At 40.7% G+C, this 24,380-nt stretch overlaps 1 protein-coding gene across 4 annotated transcripts in view; it reads left to right on the top strand.

Moving 5' to 3' along the window:
• Nucleotides 1-12,398: 12,398 nt before the first annotated feature.
• Nucleotides 12,399-24,380, top strand: part of TTC7B (tetratricopeptide repeat domain 7B) — a 134,393-nt gene continuing 122,411 nt past the window's right edge. Inside the window, exon 1 of one of the 4 annotated variants that reach the window (XM_064658959.1) lies at nucleotides 12,399-12,630. In XM_064658959.1, coding sequence (XP_064515029.1) covers nucleotides 12,510-12,630 — 121 coding nt within the window. In that variant the 5' untranslated portion in view covers nucleotides 12,399-12,509. The remainder of the gene's footprint in view (nucleotides 12,631-24,380) is intronic. The other 3 variants (XM_064658958.1, XM_064658960.1, XM_064658957.1) reach the window with 3 other exon arrangements.

Here is a 24,380-nt window from a genome sequence, read left to right as displayed (position 1 = left end):
ACATGTTTATTGGTTGTAATGAAGTGTTGCACAAGCTACTTATATTTTTAATATAAGCATGTATTATGTGCATGCATGTACACACATGCTGTATTGCATGTCTAAGTCTCAATTTAAAGTAATATGCTTTGTTTGAGAGAACTTGTATTTAAAAATGAGTTCTGGACTCACACAGAGTTGGAAAGCCAGACAGTGGGGCTACCACAGAAGAGGAAGAATGTTATGGGAAATCAGAGGTGAGAGGCTTCTGGAAAGATTTCTCAGGGGTAAATTTCTCCTCTGGCTATCTCCATGTGCGTGTAATAATCACTGACACTGAATTGCAAGCTTTATTGCCAGTTGTCCAGCATAAACACATTTTCTAACTCTGCAGTCACTGAGTATGTGTGTGTGTCCACACACATGTGTATATCTTTATAACATTAGGTCATCATACTGAATTCTTTTGTTATTTCTCAAGTATCAATCCAGGTATTTTTACTAAGTTGGTGGTCTTCATTCTTTGCCCCATAAATGACAGTCTTTCTGAGCATCCAGTTTTTTACATTGCAAAACATGACATTGCCTTCCTTCAGTTGAGATAGTTGATGGAATATTCTGGATTGAAAGAACAAAAAATAACATCTATTTCTGCTGTAAAGAGATTCTGCTTCGGTCTTTGTCTGCACTTCTCAGTTTGCTCTTTGACCCACAGGGCACTGGATTCTATAAAAATATAAGAAATGCAGAGCTGTTGACTAGCTCTCGCCTGCCATCCTGCATTTTTATATATCACTCATTCAATAGATTCTGAATGTTCAGAACACCTCTGTAGAAAAGAAAACTTAGACTGATTCCTGTGGTCTGCACTAGTAAATGAAGCAATGCTTTCAGTTCCATGGGCCAGCTGGAGCAGTCTTGTTTGTGGTGCCCAGAAGCTGCAAAATGGGGAAATGCAGGAGGCATTTGTAAATTTGAAGAAAACCCATATATTTTGACAGCCTTCATGTTCTCTGTGATAGAAATGGAATCTGCAACTGCCTGGGAAACAGTTATAAGTATTTAGGTAGAAGAGATGTTATGGGCTGGTCTGACTAATACTTTATTCAGTAGTAGAAAGCAATTCATAATATGCACACATAAAATTGCTTTTAAATATTGGCAACCAATCTCCTTGTATTCAAAAAATGTATGCAGAAGTCTGGAAAGAAAAACAGAACTATTCTTTAATTGCTCAGGAACTGCTAAAAAAAACAATCAGATGAAACTGCAAACCGATAGCAAATTTGTTGCCATTTTCTTAATAATACAAAGATATTTGTTGACAAATCCAGCATCAAGTCTTAAAATTGGGATCTCATTTATGTTCATCTGATTTTCCTTGGGGTTTTTTTTGGAAATATCTTGTTGCCTTAGAATTAATATGACCAAAGGTTTATTTTCATAGGTAGGAGAAAATCTAAGGATTTAGGATTGGGCCTTGTGAATAACCAAAAGAAGTCTACTTGGAAAGGTAACCAGTTCAAAATATAAATACATATTACTGATATTTGGTGTTACATCTACACCTAATCAAGTACATTTCACATAAATTATGGGTATGATTTTGTGTGACACATTCAGCTATGCTGAAAAAGTTTCCAGTATAGAGTCTTTGGAGTTTATGAAAGTGATAAGAGAGGAGGGAAGTTGTATTTAAAGACAATGGTGCAAAGAAGGAACAGTGCCCAAGATTTGTCTCTAACTCATACTGCCAGAGGTGACTTGGTAATAGTGTCGTTGTCTGTAGTAGCTGACTCGTTAGTAACAGTACACTTGCTTTTTTTCCTTTAAAATCAATGTACAGTAGAGAAGAGAAACTAAATTATTTTACAAAAGCAGCAAATGCCTCAAAGCTTTTCTCAGGTGTCTCCTTAATGAGTTTTCATCTTTTAAATAAATAACTCAGAGTAACATAATAGTTACTCTATGGAAGCTATGCCTGCTTGAGGGAACAGGATCCCACTGTATCTGGTGATGTGTTTATTGTAGAGGAATTGTAGAAATTAGAGCTCAAGGTGCTATATCCCTGCTGCTTCTAAGTTCAAGTGTTAATACTATTCTACTTAATATGTATTGCTGTGCCAGTTCCATTGGTGTGCAGCCATGGCAGGTCACTTAGTTCAGTGTTAAAGCTGTCAGATTAAAAGGAAAACTTGAGATCTACTTCAATACCGAAGTGAGAACAGGCCTTTAATTTTAATCTACATCTGGATGGCAGAAATTAGTAAAAACTTGGCATTGGCTTTCAACCTTGACAGTCTTATTAAGATGCTCCTGCAGGAAATTTTGATGCTTACAGATATCTTTAGTGACCTCTTTCACAACAGGGGAAGAAACCTGCAAAATTATTTCTTGTCAGATAAAAACTTTTGCTAAAGTCCCAGTAGTATAGATCATCTCTAATTTCTACCTTTACCTTTGCAGTTGTGAAGGCAAAAATGAATTGGTGACAGATTATGACAGCTGGTTATAAAGGAGCAGGCTGTGTTAATTTGCAGTAAGTGGAACAGGGTGTGCTATTACTTGTGTCAGTGTGGGCAGGGAGTGAAGAGAGGGAAAGAAATGCAAAGAAGGGAATGCTGAGTGCTTTGCCTTGCTGTAATTTACAGGACATTCTGGTTGCACACCATTGCTTTTAAAGAAGCAATGGCCTCCGCATTTAATTTAAAGTCTTTTAGAATAAAAACCCCAGAGATTACCCTGACAACTTTTTTTCTTGGAAACTGTGTCATTTTAACATGTGAAGGTGGCAACATGGCCATTGATTTCCTTAACTCAATGTATTCCAGCTATCAACAAATCACAGTGAAATTTGGTTTCTGACAAATACGCACATCTCTGAAATTCTTTGCCACATCAACACAGTGCAAAACCTTGTGGCAGAAGTTTACCAAAAACCAAGAGAAGTAATTGCAATGCTTTATTTTGCCTAATGTTCAGAAAATGAATGAGGACAGGGTTCTTTTGGAGCAAGTCTAGAGGAGAGCTGTGAAGTTGATAAGAGCCCTGGAGCACCTCCCCTATGAAGACAGGCTGAGACAGTTGGGGATGTTCAGCATGGAAAGGAAAAGGTTAGGTGGATACACATAGCAACCTTCCAGTATCTGAAGGGTGCCTAGGGGAAGCCAGAGAGAGACTCTTTTTCAGGAACTGTATTGATAGGACAGGGAGTAAGGGGTTCAAACTGAAAGAGATGAAATTTAAGTTAGATATTAGGAAGAAATTCTTTACTCTGAAGGTGGTGAGGCACTGAAACGGGTTGCCCAGGGAGGTTATGGATGCCCCAAGCCTGGCAGTGTTCAAGGCATGGTCTAGTGAGAGGTGTCCCAGCCCATGGCAAGGCAGGTTGGGACTAGATGATCATTAAGGTCCCTTCCAACCCTTAACATTCTGTGATTCTGAATTGGACTGGAGAAGCACTAGAAGACAGGATCCTTTTGTGAATGCAGTGGTGGAGGAAATACAAGAAAGCTTCTAAAGCTGAAAGTTCTAGAAGACTGCTCAAGACTTGTGTAAGATTTGTGGAACCAGATGTCAGTTGAATGCTCCTGTCTCTGGAGCTGTTAAGGATGATAAGCTCAGCCTGTTGTTGGCCAGTCCTATCAGAGCCACAGGTTTATGAAAATCTTTTGCTGGGCTTCTGTCTTGGAGGTAGTTTCTCCTCACTTACAAGTCTTGCTAACCACCAGGGTGTGATCAGCGTTCAGCGAATCAGATGCTTTAGCTGTGTTGGAATGATAACTGTAATGAAGGTTTTCATCTTCAGCAGCTTGATTTCTTCTCCAGGCCACGGTGTTCAGAAATAGAGTTTTTTTTTTTGTTGTTGCCCTAAATTGTGTGGTTAACCACTGTGGTGGCTTCGAAGTTCATGCAAAACAATCTGGAGAAGTATATCATGTCATTATTAACAAGTCAGCCTTGGATTCCCTTAGCAGAGGTTCTTGCCAGAGCTGTGCACAGTGCAGAGCAGCAGTGTGGATATTCCCCATGGTAGCTAATGGTCTGCGTGTCCGCTGTTCTTCCGACCCTCGAAGCTGTGCTGGGAACTTTTCTCACAGAAGAATGTAAAAAAAATTAACTGAATATCTGAATGCTAGGCAGATTGATACTTGGGTGAAGGCAGTTTTATAGGTAATAACCAGAGATTTTATTGGCTGTTGCGTTATGTAAAACTTAGCAGGTAACGGCAGGGAGAAGTGTCTGAAATTTCAACGCCTCTCATACAGACTGATAGTATTTGAGCAATTACTGATCTCCAGCACTGTCAGGAGCTTGGTTTTGGAGGAAAACATGTGAATATGCCTATATGTTAGTCCTGTGGTGTAATGCGATCAGTATGCCTAAAGAATCCTACATTCTTCTAGCATCCATTTGGATTAAGTAGGTTATGCAGGTTTTGTTTGGGCTTTTTGGGGTGGTGGTGGTGTGTGTTTGTTTTGAATTACTATTATTTAATTTTACTCTCCTTGTTGTATACTTACTTCAGTTCTTTTCCTGAGCATTCTGTTTATGTTTACCCTCCCGTCTCTTTGATTTCTGTAGTCTTTCTGCTTGTCCTGAAATGCAATGCATGAATATTTCTGCCCAAAAAGAACTGTAGAGTCAAATGACCAATGTAGAGAGAAAATAAAAATATGAAGGAAAGCTATGCAATAAACCCTTCCCTTTATCAGAAGTATGGAAATAACCTGGCTTAAGGTACATGGTCATTAGGGATAAGGTTAAGGTTACACTGGTCAATGAATAGGTATCTTACTCTCCAGATGACATATTTGATAAACATAATGAATAGTGTTAGAAGTATAAAAGAACAGTTTTAAAAATTTTAAAAAAATATTTGGGGGAGGGACGGGGGGGCAGAAGATATGAGTGCAACCTAAAAGGTACAAACTCAAATACCACCTTCAGACTTGGATCTAAATATACTGGGCACACTGTATTTTACCACTGTCCTCCTCCACCTTCCTTTGGCACACGGGCATGAGGCCGGTGTCCTCAGGAAGGCCCTGGTGTTCCATGGCCTGTTCCAAGGCATGCGATGAGACTGAAGGGGGCCACCCTTTGTTTAGGACGTTTTAAGTGCTAATTCTGGATCTGTTGATTTTTTTTAAAGACTTCTCTCCAGTTATTACTTCATCGAAAAATCTATTTTAAATGTATGATTTTCATTCTTTTCAAACGCAGAACTAAAGTAGTTGCCGAACACTTCTTTGTCTCTGTCACCAACGTTTTTCTTGCCTCTGGATAGTAATGAACTGATGATATTGCTGGAATTTTTTCATTACCCTCAGCAACTTTCTTACCCATTTGCCATAGTACTCACAACATACAGTATTTTCTATTGATGTTTTAAGCTACCTACAGTTTTAGAAACTTTCAGAAGTTATATGTAGTTTTCGACTCCCTCTGGTGGTCTGGCAGTGGAGCTGGCGAGTAGTTTAACTGCTCACATTGACAGCAACAAGCAACATGTTTGAATGCAGTATGACACTGTACATGCTTCGGATTTAACTAATCTGTTTGTCCCAGATGCATTTAAATAGCAATGGGGAAAATACTGGTGTTTATTAATAAATACAAATATTTTTATTACTAATGAGCAGCAAGGAACATTGAGGGAAGAAAAGAAGAAAAAGTGAAAATTCAAAATTTTCATTCTGTGTAACAATTGAATTTATTTAAAGGGGTTGAACTTCGGAACTGAGGAAGAGATGTAACTGCACTCAGTAAATTCAATGTGATAAACACTTCATCTTCTTTTAAGTGGTCACAGAAATGTAGTTTGAAACAGAATTATGTGATTTCTGCGTAGACAGAAACTGCTCTAAGTATGATTTTAGACAATAATGTAATGAAATCAAACAGTTGTTCTACAGAGAGTAGAGCTGCCACAATTGCTTTGCTAGATAAAGAGACTATTCAGATTTACAAAGGTACATATTTACTATGATCTGGTTTTCTAATTTCCTAACATGTAATAGGTAGCTTATTTTTACCCTTAAGAAATATTTAAAAATGGTACCTGGCTTACTTTCTGTGTTGAGAAGTAGAGGCCTAATTAAATTCCCCGAACTTATAAGTAGCCAAAACATTTATCTGAAATCCTTAGATCTTTGAACAAGACTGAAAAGTTTTATGCTGGCACAGTAAATGTGAGAAACAGAAAAGTATATAATTTTTCTTCCCATTTTGCTTCCTGTTCATTACAGTTAATATAGGATAGCAAATTTACTGGCATCTCACCTTTGTAAAAGTACAGTTGTGGAACATGTAGGAATTAAGATAGGAGTATGTTTATTCAGCCTCTAAAACTGCCATTTCTGTTGCCCTTTCACTGGCAATGCTGGTTCCTGTTTCACATGAATGGGCTTGGAAAGGACCTCTTTTTGAGTCTGACTTTTTATCTTTTGCAATTAGTAATTAAACTTCAGATTCCACCAATCAATTACTGTTAGCCCCTGTCATTTATTAAAGACTAAGAATTAACATAAAGGGATTTCATACAACAGTGAAAAAATAAGTATTTGCCTGATGGTGTGGCATACATTCTATTTTAAATCTCAATTGCCTGTTATCTCACAAGAGCAGTATAAACTGAATCACTTTAAAGGCAATAAACTACAAAATCAAAAGTCCATTGTGAAGAAAGCTTCCCAGGTTCCTGGGTTTTCTTGAACTGTTTTGTGTGTGATTTTAACTTTGAAACAGCCGTAAGGGCGTAATGGTTTACACAATAATGTACATTTGCAGATGTAACAATTTTATCTCTAAGAAAATACACTCCTCTAAGTACAAAACCTTGAAACGTTGAAATATTTTGATAAAGCTTATTTCACTTCTTATACTCACTGTATTCCTTGCTATGAGGCAGGGGTAGCAGGTTTTATAACGTGCATGTCATCAAACTGTTGATTTCACAGATGCTGTTCAGTCTCACTTTACTTCCCTTTAAATTGCATTTTGATACTCTCAAAAAGGAGACAAGTGCCACTGTGAAATTATTTTCTCTAAAAATTATTATATGGTTTGTTGTAAATTTCACAGAGATTACTGACTTCAGTAGGAATGGAGAACTCTGCAGTTACCTCCTGTCACTAACAATGTTGTAATAACTGGGGGAAAAAAAAACCAGCAAAGACTTAGATTCCAGTAAAATGTTTGCTTCTATAATTGCTTATGAGTTGTGCTCTTCACTGTAGAGAAATTAATTCTCACATTAATATCTTTTGACCTGAAAACCTTTGCACTTCACATTTGAGAAAATGGCAGGCAGTAGTAGGGATTACGATTGCTTTAAAATACACATAGTATTTGAACTGCATCCTTCATCACTTGCAATAGAATACATTTAGATCTTAATAGACATTAAAATGTTGATTTATATTGAAAGACAAAAAAATTGGTAAAATACGGATTTATGCTGAGGAAAAGCTTTTAAATATTTACTTTTTTATTCTATTTTACACTGTGAATATAAAATAAGGACTTCTGTGCTGTCTTCTGTAACATTGTATTTCCCTCAGAATTGTTGTCTTTCTCACAGAAATGTATGCTATAAGAAGGAACACAGACAAACTACTTGGAAAAAAAAACAACAAACCACTGGTCAGGGTGCCAAACTAAAACCAGAGTAGTAGTCTAAACTTGCATATTAAATGCTTTTTATGTAAATAGTGAAACAACACTGACCTTTAAGGATTGCTAGCCTTTGACACAAGTTGGATTTTAAGCTTTGCCTGGCCCATTTACCTCAAGGGCCTCCATACCAGAGAGCTGATTTCAGCAAGGCTGTTATGAAAATACTGCATTAAACTTTTTTAATAATTGTTTTAAACTTTTTTTTTTTTTTTTTTTAGAATGAAGGAAAGCTAGAATAAAGGTGAGCTTGTGTTCCTTCCCTGCCACTTCAGCAGTGAATAGTGTTTGTCTAAGAAGCCAAACTCAATCTAGAATAAAACCCAGAGACCTTGTAAATTTTCTTGCAGGTTTGTTTTCTTTTTTCTTGTCTGAGTTTCGAGCATCGTATATTTGAATACATTACCTTTAAAAATGCAAGTACTCTTTGAGTTGATTTTTCTGATTCCCTGTTATAGAATATTTAATATCTTAGTAGAGATTAAAATGCTACTTTATTTAAGTCCGTTTATATTCTCTGTAACATTTTCATCAGTATAAACGCCCGTCACGTCTGTTCCTCATAGTTCTGTGTGGAGTTACTAGTGCAGAAAGCTGCTTTATCAGGTTTAGTTTCAGGTTACGAGAAGTATGAGAGTATGAATAACATCTTGAGTTTGTGTGGCCAGGTTTTGGTAGTGTGTGTGTGTGTGTGTGCTACAGGGGTTGCTGCTGTGAGAAGCTACCAGAAGCTTTCTCCATGTCCAACAGAGCCAATGCCAGTCAGCTCCAGGATGGACCTGCTGCTGGCCAAGGCCGAGCCCTTCAGAGATGGTAGTAACAGCTCTGTGATAACATGTTTCAGAAAGAAAAAAAAAAGTTACTGCACAGATGTAGTTGTGCTCAGGGAAGAGAGGAGTGAGAATATGTGAAAGGAACAGCTCTGCAGACACCAAGGTCAGTGAAGAAGGAGGGGGAGAAGGTGCTACAGGTGCTGGAGCAAAGATTTCCGTGCAGCCCCAGGTGGAGACTGTGGTGAGGCAGCTGTGCCCCTGCAGCCCATGGAGGGCAACGGGGTTGCAGAGATCCACCTGCAGCCCATAGAGGAGCCTCGTGCCGGAGCAGGTGGATTCCCGAAAGAGGGCTGTGAACCTGTGGGAACAGGCTCCTGGGAGGGACCTGTGGACACATGGAGAGATGAGTCCACGTTAGAGCAGGCTTGTTGGCAGGACTTGTGACCCTGTGGGGAACCCACGCTGGAGCAGGCTGTGCCTTAAGGACTGCATCCCGTGGGAAGGACCCACTCTGGAGCAGCTGGTGAAGAACTGCAGCCCATGAGAAGGACTTGTGCTGGAGAAGTTCATGGAGAACTGTCTCTGGTGGGAGGGACCCCCTGTTGGAGGAGGGGAAGAACTCTCTCTGAGCAGTGGCAGAAACGACCTGGGATGAACTGACTGCAATTCCCATTCCCTGTCTCCCTGCATCTCTGGTGGGGAGGAAGTAGAACCTGGGAAGGAGGAAGAGGTGGAAGAAAGGTGAAGTATTTTTAAGATTTGTTTTATTTCTCATTATCGTGCTCTGATTTTGATTGGTTGGTCATAAATTCAATATCCCCAAGTCGAGTCTATTTTGCCCATCACACTAAGAGTGAGTGATCTCTCCCTGTACTCATGAACCTCTTATTGTGTTTTCTCTCTCCTGTCCACTTGCAGAGGGGAGTGACAGAGTGGCTTTGGTGAGTATCTGGCATCTGGCCAAAGTCAAACCACCAGAGTGTGGAGCCATGTACTTTAAGTTCCTCATAGCAAGCTCATGAAATTGCACTGAACAATCCATTATTTCTCTTACTGCCCTGTGTTTGGGGGAATTGGAGTGGGAGTGATGGCATAAGGCAAAATGGTTGACCAATACATGTTAGTTACTTTTCCTGCATTTTAATTTTCCATCCTTTTTAGAAACCAAGTATCTCTCTATATTTGTCAGCCAGCTGCCTCACCTTACAAGCAGACTATTTCTAGCAAAGTAAATGTATGTCTCAGTCTGCCCCAACAATTTGATGAACAGGCCACTTCCAGAAAACAACACTTTGTTTAAAGTTGAAAAAATAAGGGACAATTGACAAAATATGTGGGATTCTACTTCTTTTCTCTATGACTTTTATGCTATTCGTTCCAGATCCATTATTGTATTCCAGTATGGGTCATCTATAATGGAATCCTCTCAGAGCAGTCTTAGGTATATGGAAGTTTCATTAATGTTAAAGCAGATTTTCTAAGTGTTTCAATGAATTTCAAAATGTACTAATTCCTTTTGCATAGACATTTCACTTCATAAATAGTAGCTGTGGAGATAATAAGCCTGATGAACTGTTATGTAAATATTTTAATACTATTCTTTTACTGGTAACTCTTATTGAAATGATGTGATCAGTGCTAACAAAATGTGTTAAAATTGTTGTGAATAAACATGAATAATCTTCATAAGCAAATGAGCTCTTTTCAAAAGTTGAAATTTTCATTTTCATAGTCTTATGTGTAAAAGAACTAGTAGTTACAATATCAAACATTTTGAATTACCATTCTTTTCCTGTGTCATTTTTAACTTAATTGTCTTATCTCTCCAGTATAGTAATCCATGTTGTAATCAGTTTAATGTTCTCTAGATCTTCTGAAACCTCAGGTAAGCAAAAAATGCTTTTACATTTCTCCTTTTGCTTTTGTTATATTACTAAATCCTCTTTCCAATCCTGCAGCACTCCATTGTATTTTTAAACACTGTAATGTTCTGCTACCATGTCTATTTCACTTTTAAAATCTGAAGAATATTTTGTTTGAAATGGGACTGTAACCTGAAAGTGCTATAATAGCAACTTGACAAAAGGCAAATTACAATATCTGAATTTTGTGCTATTATGCTTTCAATAGAACTGGGAATGAAAAGTTAATTAGTTGAAACACTGAAAAAGACACCTGATAACTGTCATAGAGTTGCAATAGCTGTGATGGTCTAAGGATGATAGAAGCAGAACAAGATTTGTAGGAAGTGGATATTCATTACATTGAGAATACAGGCTTTCAGTTATATAAGCCTGGGTCCATTCCTGATCAATTAGTGATTCGATGGAAATTGTCGATCTTTAAAAAGATGCATCCTGTTCCTGATGTTTCAGTGGATGATCAAAACCAAAGCAAAACTTCATAAAGCATCTAGTGCATGTGACACACAGACATACCCAAACTAGAAAATTGTTTAGAAATTCTGTTATGTGCACAACAACTCTACCAATGCCCATAGGCAATGTCATGTTTACATTTAACTGATCTATTTATAGAACAGCACATAAAAGTGACTCATGATAGCATTGATCCACAGGAGTTTGAAGATTCACAGGGTTGGGGGAATAAGAATATGTTGTTCTTAACAGTTATGAAACAATGATTGACCTGTCTCAGGCTGGTAATGTTGCATTTGCCCAAATTTCACTTCTGAGTTTGTGAACTTCATGTGTCTGAAGACTAACGTATTAGATCTAGAGGAGTGCAATGCAGGTAAGAGCAAAAATAGCATCCAGCCTCTTTTTTGAATCTTCGAAACTCCAAACTGTCATCATCTGTGACAGATAGTTTTTGTCACAAATTCAACCAAATTCCTGTTGGCTTCACTGTTTTCTCATTTCTGCAGATGGAAAGAATTAATAGTACAAGTCTGCGCTGTGACCCAAGGGTATGGAGCAAGACATTTGAATTATTTGAATTTATGTTTTGTTTCATTACACAGTATCTCTGCAAAACCTGTTCTTTCTGTCAATGGGCTGTATCCTTATTTTGTGAAAAATAAATAATATGTGAGTTGGGTTTTTTTAGTGCAGTCTCAGTCTTTTTGCTACTTTTTCAGTGAAAATCAGTCTTGGCAGCAGTTTTCCAAGGTGTATGTGAGTTTGTGGAACTGGTGTGTCATGTATGTGTGATGTAGCACTTGATAAAGATACACAGTACCACTGGAATTGTTTCAGATAGTATTTTTATTCCTCCCAAATGCTGGAAATGCGTTTATTTTCTCAAAACGTAGGGCACGATCTCTGTGCAGTGCGGACCTTTGTTACACAGGCCCTGCTCTCCCCTTGACTGAGGCGCAGGTGAGTTTTGCGCCGGTGGCCCCGCTGGGCTGTGCCGTGGGGTGGGACACGGTGTGCGAGGGTCTGTCGGCTACTGGGAGCGCAGAGAGGATGTGCTGTGAGGTACGAACGTGGAGAGGGCAAGGGGAGAACGCCGTGAAATGGATTAAAAGCACCAAGCGAAGGGTGGTGAGCGGTGCCAAGGCAGGTGAAGAGGCGACCGATGACGGGCAGGAACCAGTTTTCTGCTACATTTTGTGGAAGGGGAAAGTAAATCAGATGGGGGGGAAAGGGGGCCTGTGGTCGTCGTTCGCCGGTGTAAGGATGAAATCAGCTGAACGTGCCATTCCCACCCGTGGTAAGTGAGTTCTGAAGGAGCAGCTCCCGCCGGTGCCCGCGGCAGCCTGGCGGTACCGGCCCCGCTACGAACGGCGGTGGCGTTGGGCAGACTCGTCCCCTCCCTCCCTCCCTGTCTGTCTGTCTGTCTGTCTGTCCCTCCCGCAGCCCCGGGAGCGGTGGTGGGACCTCCGGCAGCGGCCGCTCCCGCCAGACCCGGCCCGGCCCGGCCCGGCCACCCCCGCCGCTGGCCCCGCCCCGCCCGCGTGGCCGCCAGGGGGCGCCGCTGGGGCGGTCGCGGTGCCGCCAGCGCGGCGCGGCCGCAGCGCTCGAGTTCCGCCGCTCCGGGGCCGCCGCCGCCGCCCGTCCCCGCCTCCCCCCGCCCGCCACGGCCCCTGCCCCGCCGGGGCCCCGCGGCCCGGCCATGGCCACCAGGAAGGCGGGCTCGCGCCTGGAGACGGAGATCGAGCGGTGCCGCTCGGAGTGCCAGTGGGAGCGGATTCCCGAGCTCGTCAAGCAGCTCTCGGCCAAGCTCATCGCGAACGGTGCGGCGCGGGCGGGGGGCGGCGGGGGCCCGGCAGGTGCAGCCGGGCTGGCGGCCACAGGGGCCCGCGGTGCCCGGGGGGGCGGCCCGGCCAGGCGGGAGCGGCGCGGGGGGCGGCGGGAGGCGGGAGCCGCCCAGGGCCGGCCCGGCCCGGCCCGAGGGCACAGCGCTCAGCGCCGCGGGCGCGGGGCCGGGGTCCCGCACCGCCGGGGTGCGGGGGGGGGCCGCGCTCCGCGTCGGCGGCAGCGCGGCCCTGCGGAGTGACAGAGGCCCGAAGTGCTGAGCAGCCCGATACTGGTCACGAGCGCTGCAGTTCTGCAGGCACACATGCTGACAGTGTGCTTAAAGCCCTAAATGTCCTTCTGTGCGCTGCCGGGGGATCTGTGCACAGCCTGTCGTAGGAAGGCTTCTGTCCTTTCTCCTAAAAGCATACCTCAGCAATGTAGTGCAGCTCCATTTATTTTGTTATAAATAATATGAGTAACTTGTTTGGTCTCTTATTTATTGTATCACAAAATTCGAAATGTTTATCTAAAGAATTGTGCCTAGTGAACAAGAGAAGTTTTCTTTGCCATGGATGCCTTCATTCTGTGTATGAGGATAGTGTCAGCCTCTATGGGCTCACTCATGGGCTTGAGGTGGACCTGGAGGTATTTTCAGAGAGCAGTCAAGTCTGCAAAGACAGAACTTGGGGTGAATTCAGAGGTGCTAAAGTTAGCAGAGAGAGGACGAGCATAAGGTTGACATCAGTGGGAGTTTGTTGTGAAGGCTGTGATAGCTTTGCACGTTTAGACAGGGAAGAAAACTGCATCATTCAGGTGTATAGAAATAAAAATAAAAGGAAAAACCTGACTCAAAGAAGAGAGAGAGAATTTAAGAATGAATGGATGGATAGTAGATAACCTTTCATGCGTTGGCCTTAAGAACAACTGGGTGGTGATCCTGACACTGGTGTTACTAAAAATAAACATGAGTGAAAAGGTGGAAGGTTTTATATTTAGTTTCAGGACATGCATCATTGAGTGATAGACTGTGAACTAGTTAGAGATCACTTCAAGCAAAGGCAAATGTGATTTGGCTGTCCAGTTGGGAAGTATGATCTTCATAGTTTTAAGATGTACTAAGGTATTTCAGACAGGTAGGGAGAGCTAGACAGGAGATGTTATTGACAATTTGACTTAAATTTCTCCAACCTACATACTTTTTACCTAAGTGAAGCATATCAGAGAGGATTATGCAATCTGCAGAACTTTACACTTCAGTGGTTTTCCTATTAAGGCATCTTCTAGATTCTATACCAGTCAAAATACAAATTATTGAAGCATTCCTTGATATTTAAAACATGGGAAAGTATCATATGTAGATTTTATCTCTTTGACAGCACATGAATGATTAAATCAATGTCATGGCTTCCAAGTCTAGGTAACTGAGAACATCAACAGTCAGTAAGTGAAGTGATGTGCACTGGACTGTTCTTTCATAGTGGAGTAACACAGGAAGAGAGTAATTTATTTAATGAAATATCTTCACCCACTGTTGACTGTCTAAAACTGGAAGTTTGTGTTCTAAATCCTGGTATACCTAACAGGTTGCAGGTCAAGGTTATCAGATTAAAAAGGAGAGACAATGCCTCTGTTCCATCCATGGAGAGAGATATGAACTGAAAGGTGCTCTGATGCATATCCCTGTTGTTAGTACATCTGAAGCAATCAACTGAAAAAAAAGCACTCCGAACTTTACTCCATCCTTCTCTAGTGATGTCCAGTTTTACAAATTGACTTGGGAATGGATAATGAAAGCTCTGTGTTTTGGCTGAATGTGTAACAGTATGTAATAGGAATTACTTAAAAGCTTGGGGGAGTGCAGAAGGGGAAGGGGATCTTCATTCTATCCATATATTGGTGTGTAGGGAATTGGCTCCAACTCTTGAATGCTGGAGCATTTTAACTGAGGATATCAACCTTGCTAGGAACAGCATTTATTGCTCTTTGAACACACATGGGAAGGAATCCTTTGGGGAAGCCTTCTTGTATTTTCTACAGTCTTGTGCTATTGCAAAAGAATAGATTGTTACTTTACCTTCTGTTTGTAATTGGGAATTAGAGAACTTGACAGAAATTTTAATGGTGTGGATTATTATTTGGACTGTCTTGCATTGATACAGAATCTCCTATTAACAAGTTCCCATTCCTTGAAGCTCACAACCCAAATTAGATGAAGGATGAAATAGCAGTGAAGCTCCCAGGATAAAGGTCTGTGTGGATGCATGTGGCAATAGTATGTACTTCTGAAGAAATGCAGCACTTGAGAGGTGCAGTATTTTGAGTGGACTTGATTTTTGTATTGTTTGTTCTGATTAGTTCTGCTGATGGATCCTATGTACTCCTTCATAGAAGTAGGAGCTCTAAGATCAAGAGAGAAGAGAAATATTAATGGATTGCTCATTGCCTTTGCTATTCTGTAGTAGTAACAATTTGGATCGTAGGAAATGTGTGTCCTCTGTCAAGCCTGTGACTTGCATTGCTTTTCACAAAGGATAGGTAGATAGACAGACAGATAGATAGATGGATAGGTGAAAAAAGGGTCTTTAACCCAACTCAGATTGGTTAGGCACTTAGCCAATTTGGATTATATTTGTCTACTTCAGAACCAGGACTCAGCAGCAGTAATGAGATTCATGCCATGTAACACAGATCTCGGTTTGAGCTCTTGCTTCATCAGCATTCCTGTTAAAGATTGGGTCAAAACTGTTATGTGCTGGGTGGTGAGTTAGCCTTGGCTAACAGCACATGCCCACCCAGCTGCTCAGTCTCTCCCCTTCCTTAGTGGGGCAGGGACAGAAAATAGGATAACATTTGTAGCTTTAAATAAAAACAGGGAGACCACTTACTAATTACTGTTCTGGGCAAAACAGACTTGATTTGGGGTAAATGACTTTAATTTGCTGCCATTTAAAATAGAGACAGAAAGAGGAAGATAGAGATGAAAGTAACATTTTTCCTCCCCCCTTTCCCAGGCTGAACTTCACTCCTGTGCTCCAGACTCCTGTGCCTCGTGATGCAGGGGACAAAGGGGTTACAGTTGGCATGAGGTGGCTTCTTTCTCCTGCTCCTCCCTTCTCACGTTTTTCCTCTGCTCTGGCATGGGCTCCCCACTGACAGCAGTCCTTCAGCAAGAAGAATCTGCTCTGGCACAGGCTGTCCATGTGCCACAGTTCCTTCAGGGTATATCCACCTGCTCTGGCTTGTGTCCTCCCTGGCACCTCCCTTGGGTTCCTCCTCTGGCACCATAGAGCACCTCCTCCTCCTTCTCTGACCTTGGTGGTGTTTCCTTTGTTGTTTCTCACTCCTTTTGTTCTGTGTTGTGGTGTTTTCTGCCTTTTCTTAAATACAGTTTCCCAGAGGTGCTGTCAGCTTTGCCGAGGGGCTCAGCTGTGTCTTGCTGTGGTTCTGTTGGAGCCAGCTGGGCCTGGGACAGAACAACCCCTGGCCTTTTCCTGCAGGAGCCATTCCCGCAGCTCCTCTATTTCCTTGCTGTTTATACCCTGCACAACAGGATTTTCAAAAACTGGCAGCTGGCAGAGAAATAAATCATCATGCTGCCTTGAGGGTCCCAAAGATGCCAAGGTGTCCTTGGCTGGACTGTAGGCTGTTTGGTTGCAAGAAAGGTGCCATTCTCAAGTGTTCACATCCTGAGTATCAATTTTCAAATGGAACTGAGACAAACCCCAAGTTGCTAGGGGTGAAATCTTAAATCAGTTTACACTAATGAAACTTGGTGAGTGTTCCCAGCTGGTTTAACTAACTAACCTTCTTAGGTTCTGTCCTGGTTTCAGCTAGGGTAGAGTTAATTTCTTCTCAGTAGCTGTTGCGGTGCTGTGTTTTGAATTCAGAATGAGAATAGTGTTGGTAACACACTGATATTTTGGTTTTTTGCTAAGCTATGTTTATCCTAAGTCAGGGACTCTTTTCTTGTCTCATGCTCTGCCAGCGAGGAGGTACGGAAAAGAAGCTGGGAGGGGCAAGGCTGGGACAGGTGACCCAACCTGACCAAAGGGATATTCCACACCATAGAATGTCATGCACAGTGTTTGAACTGGGGGGAGTTGCCTGGAAGGCAGCCTCTGGGTTTGGGAAGGGGGATCTGGTATCGGTCAGCAGGTGGTGAGCAGTTGCATTGTGCTTGTATTTCCCTTTTCATTATCATTATTATTACCATTTACCATTATTACTGTATTTTACTGTATTTGCAATTATTAAACTGTTCTTAACATACAAGTTTTTGATTCTCCTCCCCATTCCACTGGGATGGGGGCAGAAAGGGGCTGTTGAGCGAGCGGCTGTGTGGTGTTTAATTCCAGCTGGGCTTAAACCACAACAGTCCTCTTCTAAGCAAATGATCTGAAGAAATTTTGCTTGTTTGTTGAAGTTTGTCTCACATTGCACATGAACACCAGGGGGATGAAGCATGGTTATGAGAGTTAGTGAAAGCTTTGAGTACAAAATTACTTGTTCACAGAATATTGGAAGAGGCAAAATAGTAAATGTTGAATATCTGAAATTAATGAGAATGTATTTTAAAATGTGCCCACAATTGAGAAACATTCGTTATAGGATTCTTTTATATTTTAAGCCACTCTGAATGGGCTGCTTTTATAAAGGCCTTAATCTGTAGGAGAACCATGTACAGCTTTGTCTTGGAAAACTTGGTTGGCATCAAAACCAGTTACGTATGAAACGCAACATTTCGTAAGAGAGAGATTTTCTCGAAGATCACAGTTTAGTGTAGCAGTCCCCAAAATAGCTAGTGATGGCTGCAGCACTTTGATTCTAATGATCACATATAATTGAAATCCCCTTTTTATTTTCATTTAAAAATTTTATTTTTTAAGAGTTCTGTGAAGTTGCTCTTCTCGAATATTGAAAATAAGAATTATGGGTTTTTTTCAGTGAGTTTATCATGACTTTGGTTATACAGATGATTCATGTATTATATTGAAGTGTTTGGGATTTTGAGGATTGTGTTTTGAAGCCTCTCTGCAACAGCTTTAATGTAAGTTTTGTATCACTCATAGCTTTAGGAATTGGGATTCTCATGGTGTCTGGAATTTTATGGTACTTGAATGATAATTTTGGAAGCTAGCAATCACTTTGCAAAGCTGATTGCAAGTCAGGTATTTTTGATGAAACAGTAGTGTCTCAAAGGAAGCACTTACAATGGACCTCAGTGTGAAGGTCGTGTCTGCACAAGGCGTTTTTAGGACATCAGCGCTCTCATGTTTTCTTTCCTTCCTTTGGGAACACAGTGAGGAAATCAGAGGTTGGTTCAGTAGCGAGCTAAATGGATAAAATAAAGGATCTGTGAATTTCCATGGGTGTTTCCGGCCATTCATTGTTGCTGCAGTCAGAATGTGACCTTGTTCAAGTTCGGTGAGATGTATGGCTCTGTTGGGAAAAGCACTGAGGAGGCGAATTTTTATAGTTCAAATGAGGTAGAATGATGTAGTTCTGTAGAAACCTTAGCCAGTGTGAAATATTGCATTACTGTGGGGAGAGAATGTATACCAAGGAAGTTCATGGATCTGTATGCTACCAAGAGCATTGTGACATTGCCATGAAAATAGAATATTACCTACAGGTATCAAGTTTACTGGTGGAAATACAATAACATTGTAACACACTGCTTTCTTACCAAGTGAGTTTTTGCTGTCCCATTTTTGTTTGGTTTGTTTTGTGCGTGATCTCTTCTCTGACTGCCTTTCCTATCAACACCTTGTTTCTATAATTTCCTATTATACTGTTCCTCACAATTAGCCTGGCAGAATAAGGGAACAGAGAGAAGTAGCAAACCCAAAGGATTATGAATTATTTTATGTATCTAATTTTGTCACCTTCTCTGCTGCTTCCTTATCTTGATATAAGTAGAACATAAAAATAGAAACATCAGTTTTCATCCGTTTCACTGCCTTGTGAAATACAAGACCTCAGATGTATGGTTAAAGCTTATCCTCAGAGTAAACAAGGGATTTCTAAACCTCTTAGGACTCATGCCCTACTTAGAAGGTGCTTACCAAATTTATTTTGGTTTTTTTTATACATACAGTTTGTAGTGCAATTTATATATGCAAAGCTTTCCTAAGAGATCTTTGCAGACCATGTGACATGCCTTTTTGCATGTCCACTAAAGTGGAAATGAAGCACCCTCTTAATTTGTTATCTTTTTTGTTTGCCTCCTATTGCATTCACTATCATATTTACAGAACAGGTTTACTAAGGACAGACATTTTTCTGAATGAAGACCAAAGATTGTGACAGTACTAAGATGTGTTGTTTTATTTTTGACTGACAGCTTTGTTTCTTCAGATAGCCAGGGGTGTTATAACAGTATAAGTGATGATGTAGATCTGCTGCTTGTATTCCAACTGACTTGTCATCTGGAATAGAAAATGGAAGCATAGTCAGTATGATTTCACAAGTAACCAAGCTGGTCTAACACCTTGCTCTTGTTATGTGGAGGAGGTTCTTTCTGCCTGCCTTTGCTCAAGCTGCTGCTTCTCTATGCAGTTTCTCCTCGTTACGTGTTCCTGGCCTCTCCCTTGGGTTGATGAACACCAGAGGTGGGAATTACTGTGCTGGGACAGCCAGCAGAAAACTCTATGCTTCTTGTTCTGGGGTTAGTGTTTGCTGGCTTGCCGAGCTGATTCGCCTCCTACAGGGGTCTGAATAGTTTAACAGCTGGTGGAAAATGAACAGTGGCAGCAGCCAGTGAAGGGCAAAGGCAAGGGGAACTTTATTCTCCCGCTGTGAGGAAGCATGTAAGTTCATCTGAGTAGAGTGAACTAATTACTTTTCATATTTGGAGCTTATAACTGCTTACATTTATAAGAATACTTTCATATATTATGAATGGAATTATATTAGAAATCAGACATCTCATATATTAGTGTTGTGTTGGTTGAAGTTTTGCTGTGTTTAAAGTTACAAGAAGAAATGGTAGCCAGATTTATCAGTGAATAGATATTGGTATATGTCTATATTGTAGCTCTTCTAGGTTCCTTTAACCTATCTTAAAGGGTTAAAGGTTAGTTAGTATTAACTTTTCTATAGGGAAATAATTGATACCGCTTTTGTTTGAGTTTATTTGCATGGCAGTAAAGAAGAGGGCAGAAGGTCCTTAACCATACCAAATGTAAGCCATTCCTCCTTCCCTCAAATCTGTTTTATAAATAATAAAATTTTAGAATTTGAGGTTAAATTCTCCTCAGTTTACCTTGCACTGAACACTTTAATTTGTGATCTGATAAAGAGTAACTGAAGATAGTAGCTTTGTAAAAAGTGATGAGATGCTGAGATAAATTGGAGGGAGTGAGGATATCTGCCTAATAGTGTGATATTGTGGGTAGCAAGACCTTGAATAATTGGAGAGCATTTGATCTCTGCTCCAGGCTGTGGAGAGAGAGAGAGTGCTGAATTTGGATATTTCTCTGGTGTCAGCAAATGTGTGGCAGAATGCATAGTGGCAGTTTTTAGTAGCTGCTCTGATCAGTGATGTTATCAGTTGCTCTGTTGCTTCAGGAAGTGTTGCATGAGTTTCTGCAAGTTCCCAACCCACTCATCACCCCACTGGTGATAAAGGATTTCTGTTCATGCTTACACATTTTGATTCCACTCAAATGTGTATGCGTGAACAGAAATCCTGTACTGTAATCTCATATTATCTGTGCTTCTTTAACAAAAAGCAGGTGGGAAATCCCTTTTGTCTCTAGATGAATCTTGAATGCAGCTCACCTGAGCCTGATAACTTGGTTTATCTCCATAAAACTTTTGCAAAGGCAACCAAGATATGAAAACACCAGCAGCTTCCAGGCCCTCCCATATTTTTCTGCATTTAATTATGTGAACAAGTTATTCCTTATCTTTTAAGTGTGCCTTATCTCAAATTCAGATTTTACTGGGCTCGGCTTCCAGCCACACTCCTGTTTTTCTTTTTACCATTTAATTACAGTTGCTTTACCTTAATGGAAAGAAAATGCTCTGTATTAGTCAAGGCTCTAATGGGATTGCTTTAGAGCTGGGTTTAAGGAAAAGCAGAAGTCAGGGACATTTTGCTGTTAGAACACCTGGTAGAATTAAAGAAAAACAAAACCAAAACCAACCCATCCCCCCAAAAAAACCAACCAAAACCTCCCCAAAACACCAACCAACAAAGTTGCCAAAAGGTGCTTTCTGTCTAACACTGGTGGTTGTGTATCTGAGACAATCGTCTCTGAGACTGACAGATGTAGGATACTGACTTTCAAGAATTTACTTGAGTTTTCTCAGGTTGAACCTGGAGACAGAAGAGAAGGAGATTGGAAATGGTAGAGAACTGCAGGATCTTGTCCTCTGGGGAACAGAGGCTCATTTGTGGGTTTTCATCTGAGCTTTGGGTCATCCCATAGATGAAAAATGTCCCTCTTCTGACCTGACAATTAATCAATAATTCTCTTTTTTGTCAATAATTTTCTTTACCTTTTCGGGTGAACCAAAGTTGGATTCCATTGTCATCATCTTTTAAATGGCTCCCCAGGGAAGTGGTCACAGCACCAGTCCTGAGAGTTCAGGAAGCATTTGGATGATACTCTCAGGCACATGGTGTGACTCTTGGGGATGGTCCTGTGCAGGACTAACAGTTGGACTCTGATCCTTGTGGGTCCCTTCCAACTCAGCATATTCTGTGATTCTGTTATTCTGTGAAATTTGCACTGTGCTGTAATGTAGCTATTTGGTACAGAATGGACAAGAGGCACTGTCCCTGTGGCATGGCTTGGCTTTTGCCTTCCATCTAAATAGTCTCTAGTATTTTGTTGTTGTTAAAAGGAACAGGAAGACTGGTTTGTCCTTTGAGAGATAAATCATAGCAACAAGCAAGATTGGAAAGAATTTCTAGCTCTCACAGCATGTGTTTTTCCTGTTCTCCAAGGCACTCTTTGATCTTTATATCCTAAACAAACATAAATGGGAAGAACCTAAATTTTGATCATTCTTCCTCAGTGTGGTTACTAGAATCCTTTCCAGTTAACACCCAAAGATGATGATGATGATCCTTTTTCCCACACTTTATACTCCCAGTGTTGGGTATGACATACATTCTTATTTCTTGGTTTTGCATTGTGTTTGACTGAATGTGCCAGGTTTGATTCAATATTCTAGATGATACATTGTGACTGTCCTAGCCCAGTTATTTACTGTTCTGATGGTCTTAACATTTCACAAAATTTGGGAGCTTGAATATTAAAAACCCACCAACGTTAAAGTAGCATAATTCAAAAGTTGCTGCAGTTTTCTGTTCTTCTTATGTGCTGTCATAAAATACATTTCAATAGTAGAGGTACTTTGAAAGTAAATTCGTCTATGCATGAACAGTTTGGAAAACCTATCATATTTTTCTTTAAAGCAAGTTTTGGCTGTCAAGCAGGAAAATTGTGTAGATGGTGCATAACTGCACAGTAAAAAGGCGCCATGCCCTCTGTGTACTTAAGAGGCAGAGGAGCAAATGATTGTGTGTAATTAAAGGTGTTGGGAACTGGAGTTCAATTTCTTTGAACAGCTGACTCTGTATTTTGTGCTTCTGGTTCTACCTGTGTATCCTCTGCATCAGTCTGCAACCTTTCTGCCAGTAGTGCCTGTTGGTCTGCACATGTTCTTTAGATACTCTTCTACTGTCCCCAGAGACCTGGCTGGATGAGATCCTGGGCAACCTGCTCTAGTCGATCTTGCTTGGAGCAGGGACGTTGGGCTAGATGATCTCCAGAGGTCCCTTCCAACTTCAGTCATCCTGTGATGCTGTGAATTCTTGCTACTTAGTGATAGAATCATAAGTGACACCTGTCTATCCATATATTGTTTTTCTTGTCTTTAATGTAAACCTTGTAGAAATCTAAGATTAGTTTTAGCATTTATTTTAGTTTGAGTAACTTCTGGTCAGTTACTGAGTGCTGAGCACAGAGTTGAATGAGTACTTGGAGATTTCTGCTAATATTCCTCTTTAAGCCAATGCTCTTACTCACTGTTAAATGCACTGTGATCAAAGCAAATGTGTTTGCTTTCAGTGTATGGTCAACTTGTTCCTGGGTTAAAAATGTGTGTTTCATGCTTCTTCTGCCAGTTGAATGTTAAATCAGTTCTGGATTCAAGATTTCCAGATCCTCCTCTGGAAGAAAGCTCTATTTCAAAATGGCTTTCTTAATAAATGTTCTGTGTGATGCTATAAGGTTTTTCTTGTTTTCAGCTGTTTTTACAAAAAGTTCACTTTGAAATTTTTGTCTGGGTACTATATGTAGCAGTTGACCCCTTTGGGATCCTTCTTACTGCATCCCATTCCTGGATAAAATTCCTTAGTTTGGCTTTTTATATTTAGGCATAATGATATTCCATTATGTTATAGGAAATCTGAGAAAAAAATCATCTCCAGTTACTGGAACATGCAGTCCTTCAGTACTCTGAGTGTTTAGTTTTACCTTTAGAGAGAGTAAGAGTTTTAGGGATTGAGAAGGAATAGTTTCCTTTCTCATTCTCAAGCTAGTTTCCCTCTGGGAAGTTTCGAAGCATCAGAAGATGGATTACAAGGCAAATCTCAACTTGCTGGAGTTCTGCACATCAACATATGGTTCCACTGGGATAGTGGAAATCTCATACTTGTCGTTTTTACCCCTTGGCTCTTTCCTACCCTTATTCTTTGATTTTTTTTTTTAAATTATTTTTAGACTTGAGTTTCTTATTCCTTTTTCTTTCTGGAATCCAGTACCGAGCAGGTGAAGCAGCAGTCTCTTCTGTTCTTCCAACTCCATGCTTCATCTAATCCATCTCACCTCATGCAGTATCTTCATTTGAAACTAATGATAACCATAATCTTCAGACTTCAATGCATTTGGACAATTGTGCTTTTTAAGAGTCTGAAATATGTTACCTGAGATACTGAAGATTTTGGTGGAGAGTGGGTGAAGCAATACAACATGTGATATAACATGCTTCTAGATGTAAAGTTTGTTTGTTTACAGATTCTGTAGCTAGTTTGTTCTGTATTTCCTATTCCTAAATACGTCCTACCCAAATTCAGATCCTCAGGGCTTGAGTGTGAGGTTTTGAGCCTCTTCGCTTAAATCATTGTAATCGGAGATTTTATCCTCATGCTGTACTTTTTCCTTGCAGCTGCGTAATTCAGAAGAAAGTGAAATGAAATACTAAAAGTATTTCTTTTACTCAATGCCATTTGGCATATAAGGAAGAAACAGTGGTTTTCTGTACACAATTTCTTGCTCTAGATGTTGAGCTGTGGAGGAAGGCTCTATTGTAACTGTTGTTGTTAGCACGGAATTGGGTGTATTCTTGCCAGTGCATCACAGCAGCGTCATGGATATTTCATTGCAGAGAAACCTCTGGTGCAAAGAGACTTGATACCAGAGCAGGGTTGTTGATAGTTGTTGCTGTAGCAGTGGTAGCAACTATGTTGTCCAAGAGGCGTGTTTGTGCTGTACCTTTCAAGTATTTCCTTGTGATGGAAAAATACACTGAAAATATTAATTGTCAGACCCTTAAAAATTACTTTTTCTGCATTAATATTAGGAACACTTCAGAAACCACATAGATGGCAGACATGATCTAGACAAACTTCAGTATTTTGCCTTGTTTTTATCTGAGACTGTTGAGCCACCACAGGAAAAGTAATACTTCAGCAGAGCAGTTATTTGGTGCCCTACAGAAGAACAGGTAG

This window comes from Pseudopipra pipra, chromosome 6 (assembly GCF_036250125.1).
Source record: "Pseudopipra pipra isolate bDixPip1 chromosome 6, bDixPip1.hap1, whole genome shotgun sequence".
NCBI lineage: Eukaryota > Metazoa > Chordata > Aves > Passeriformes > Pipridae > Pseudopipra > Pseudopipra pipra.
This window is presented reverse-complemented; position numbering and strand designations above follow the sequence as displayed.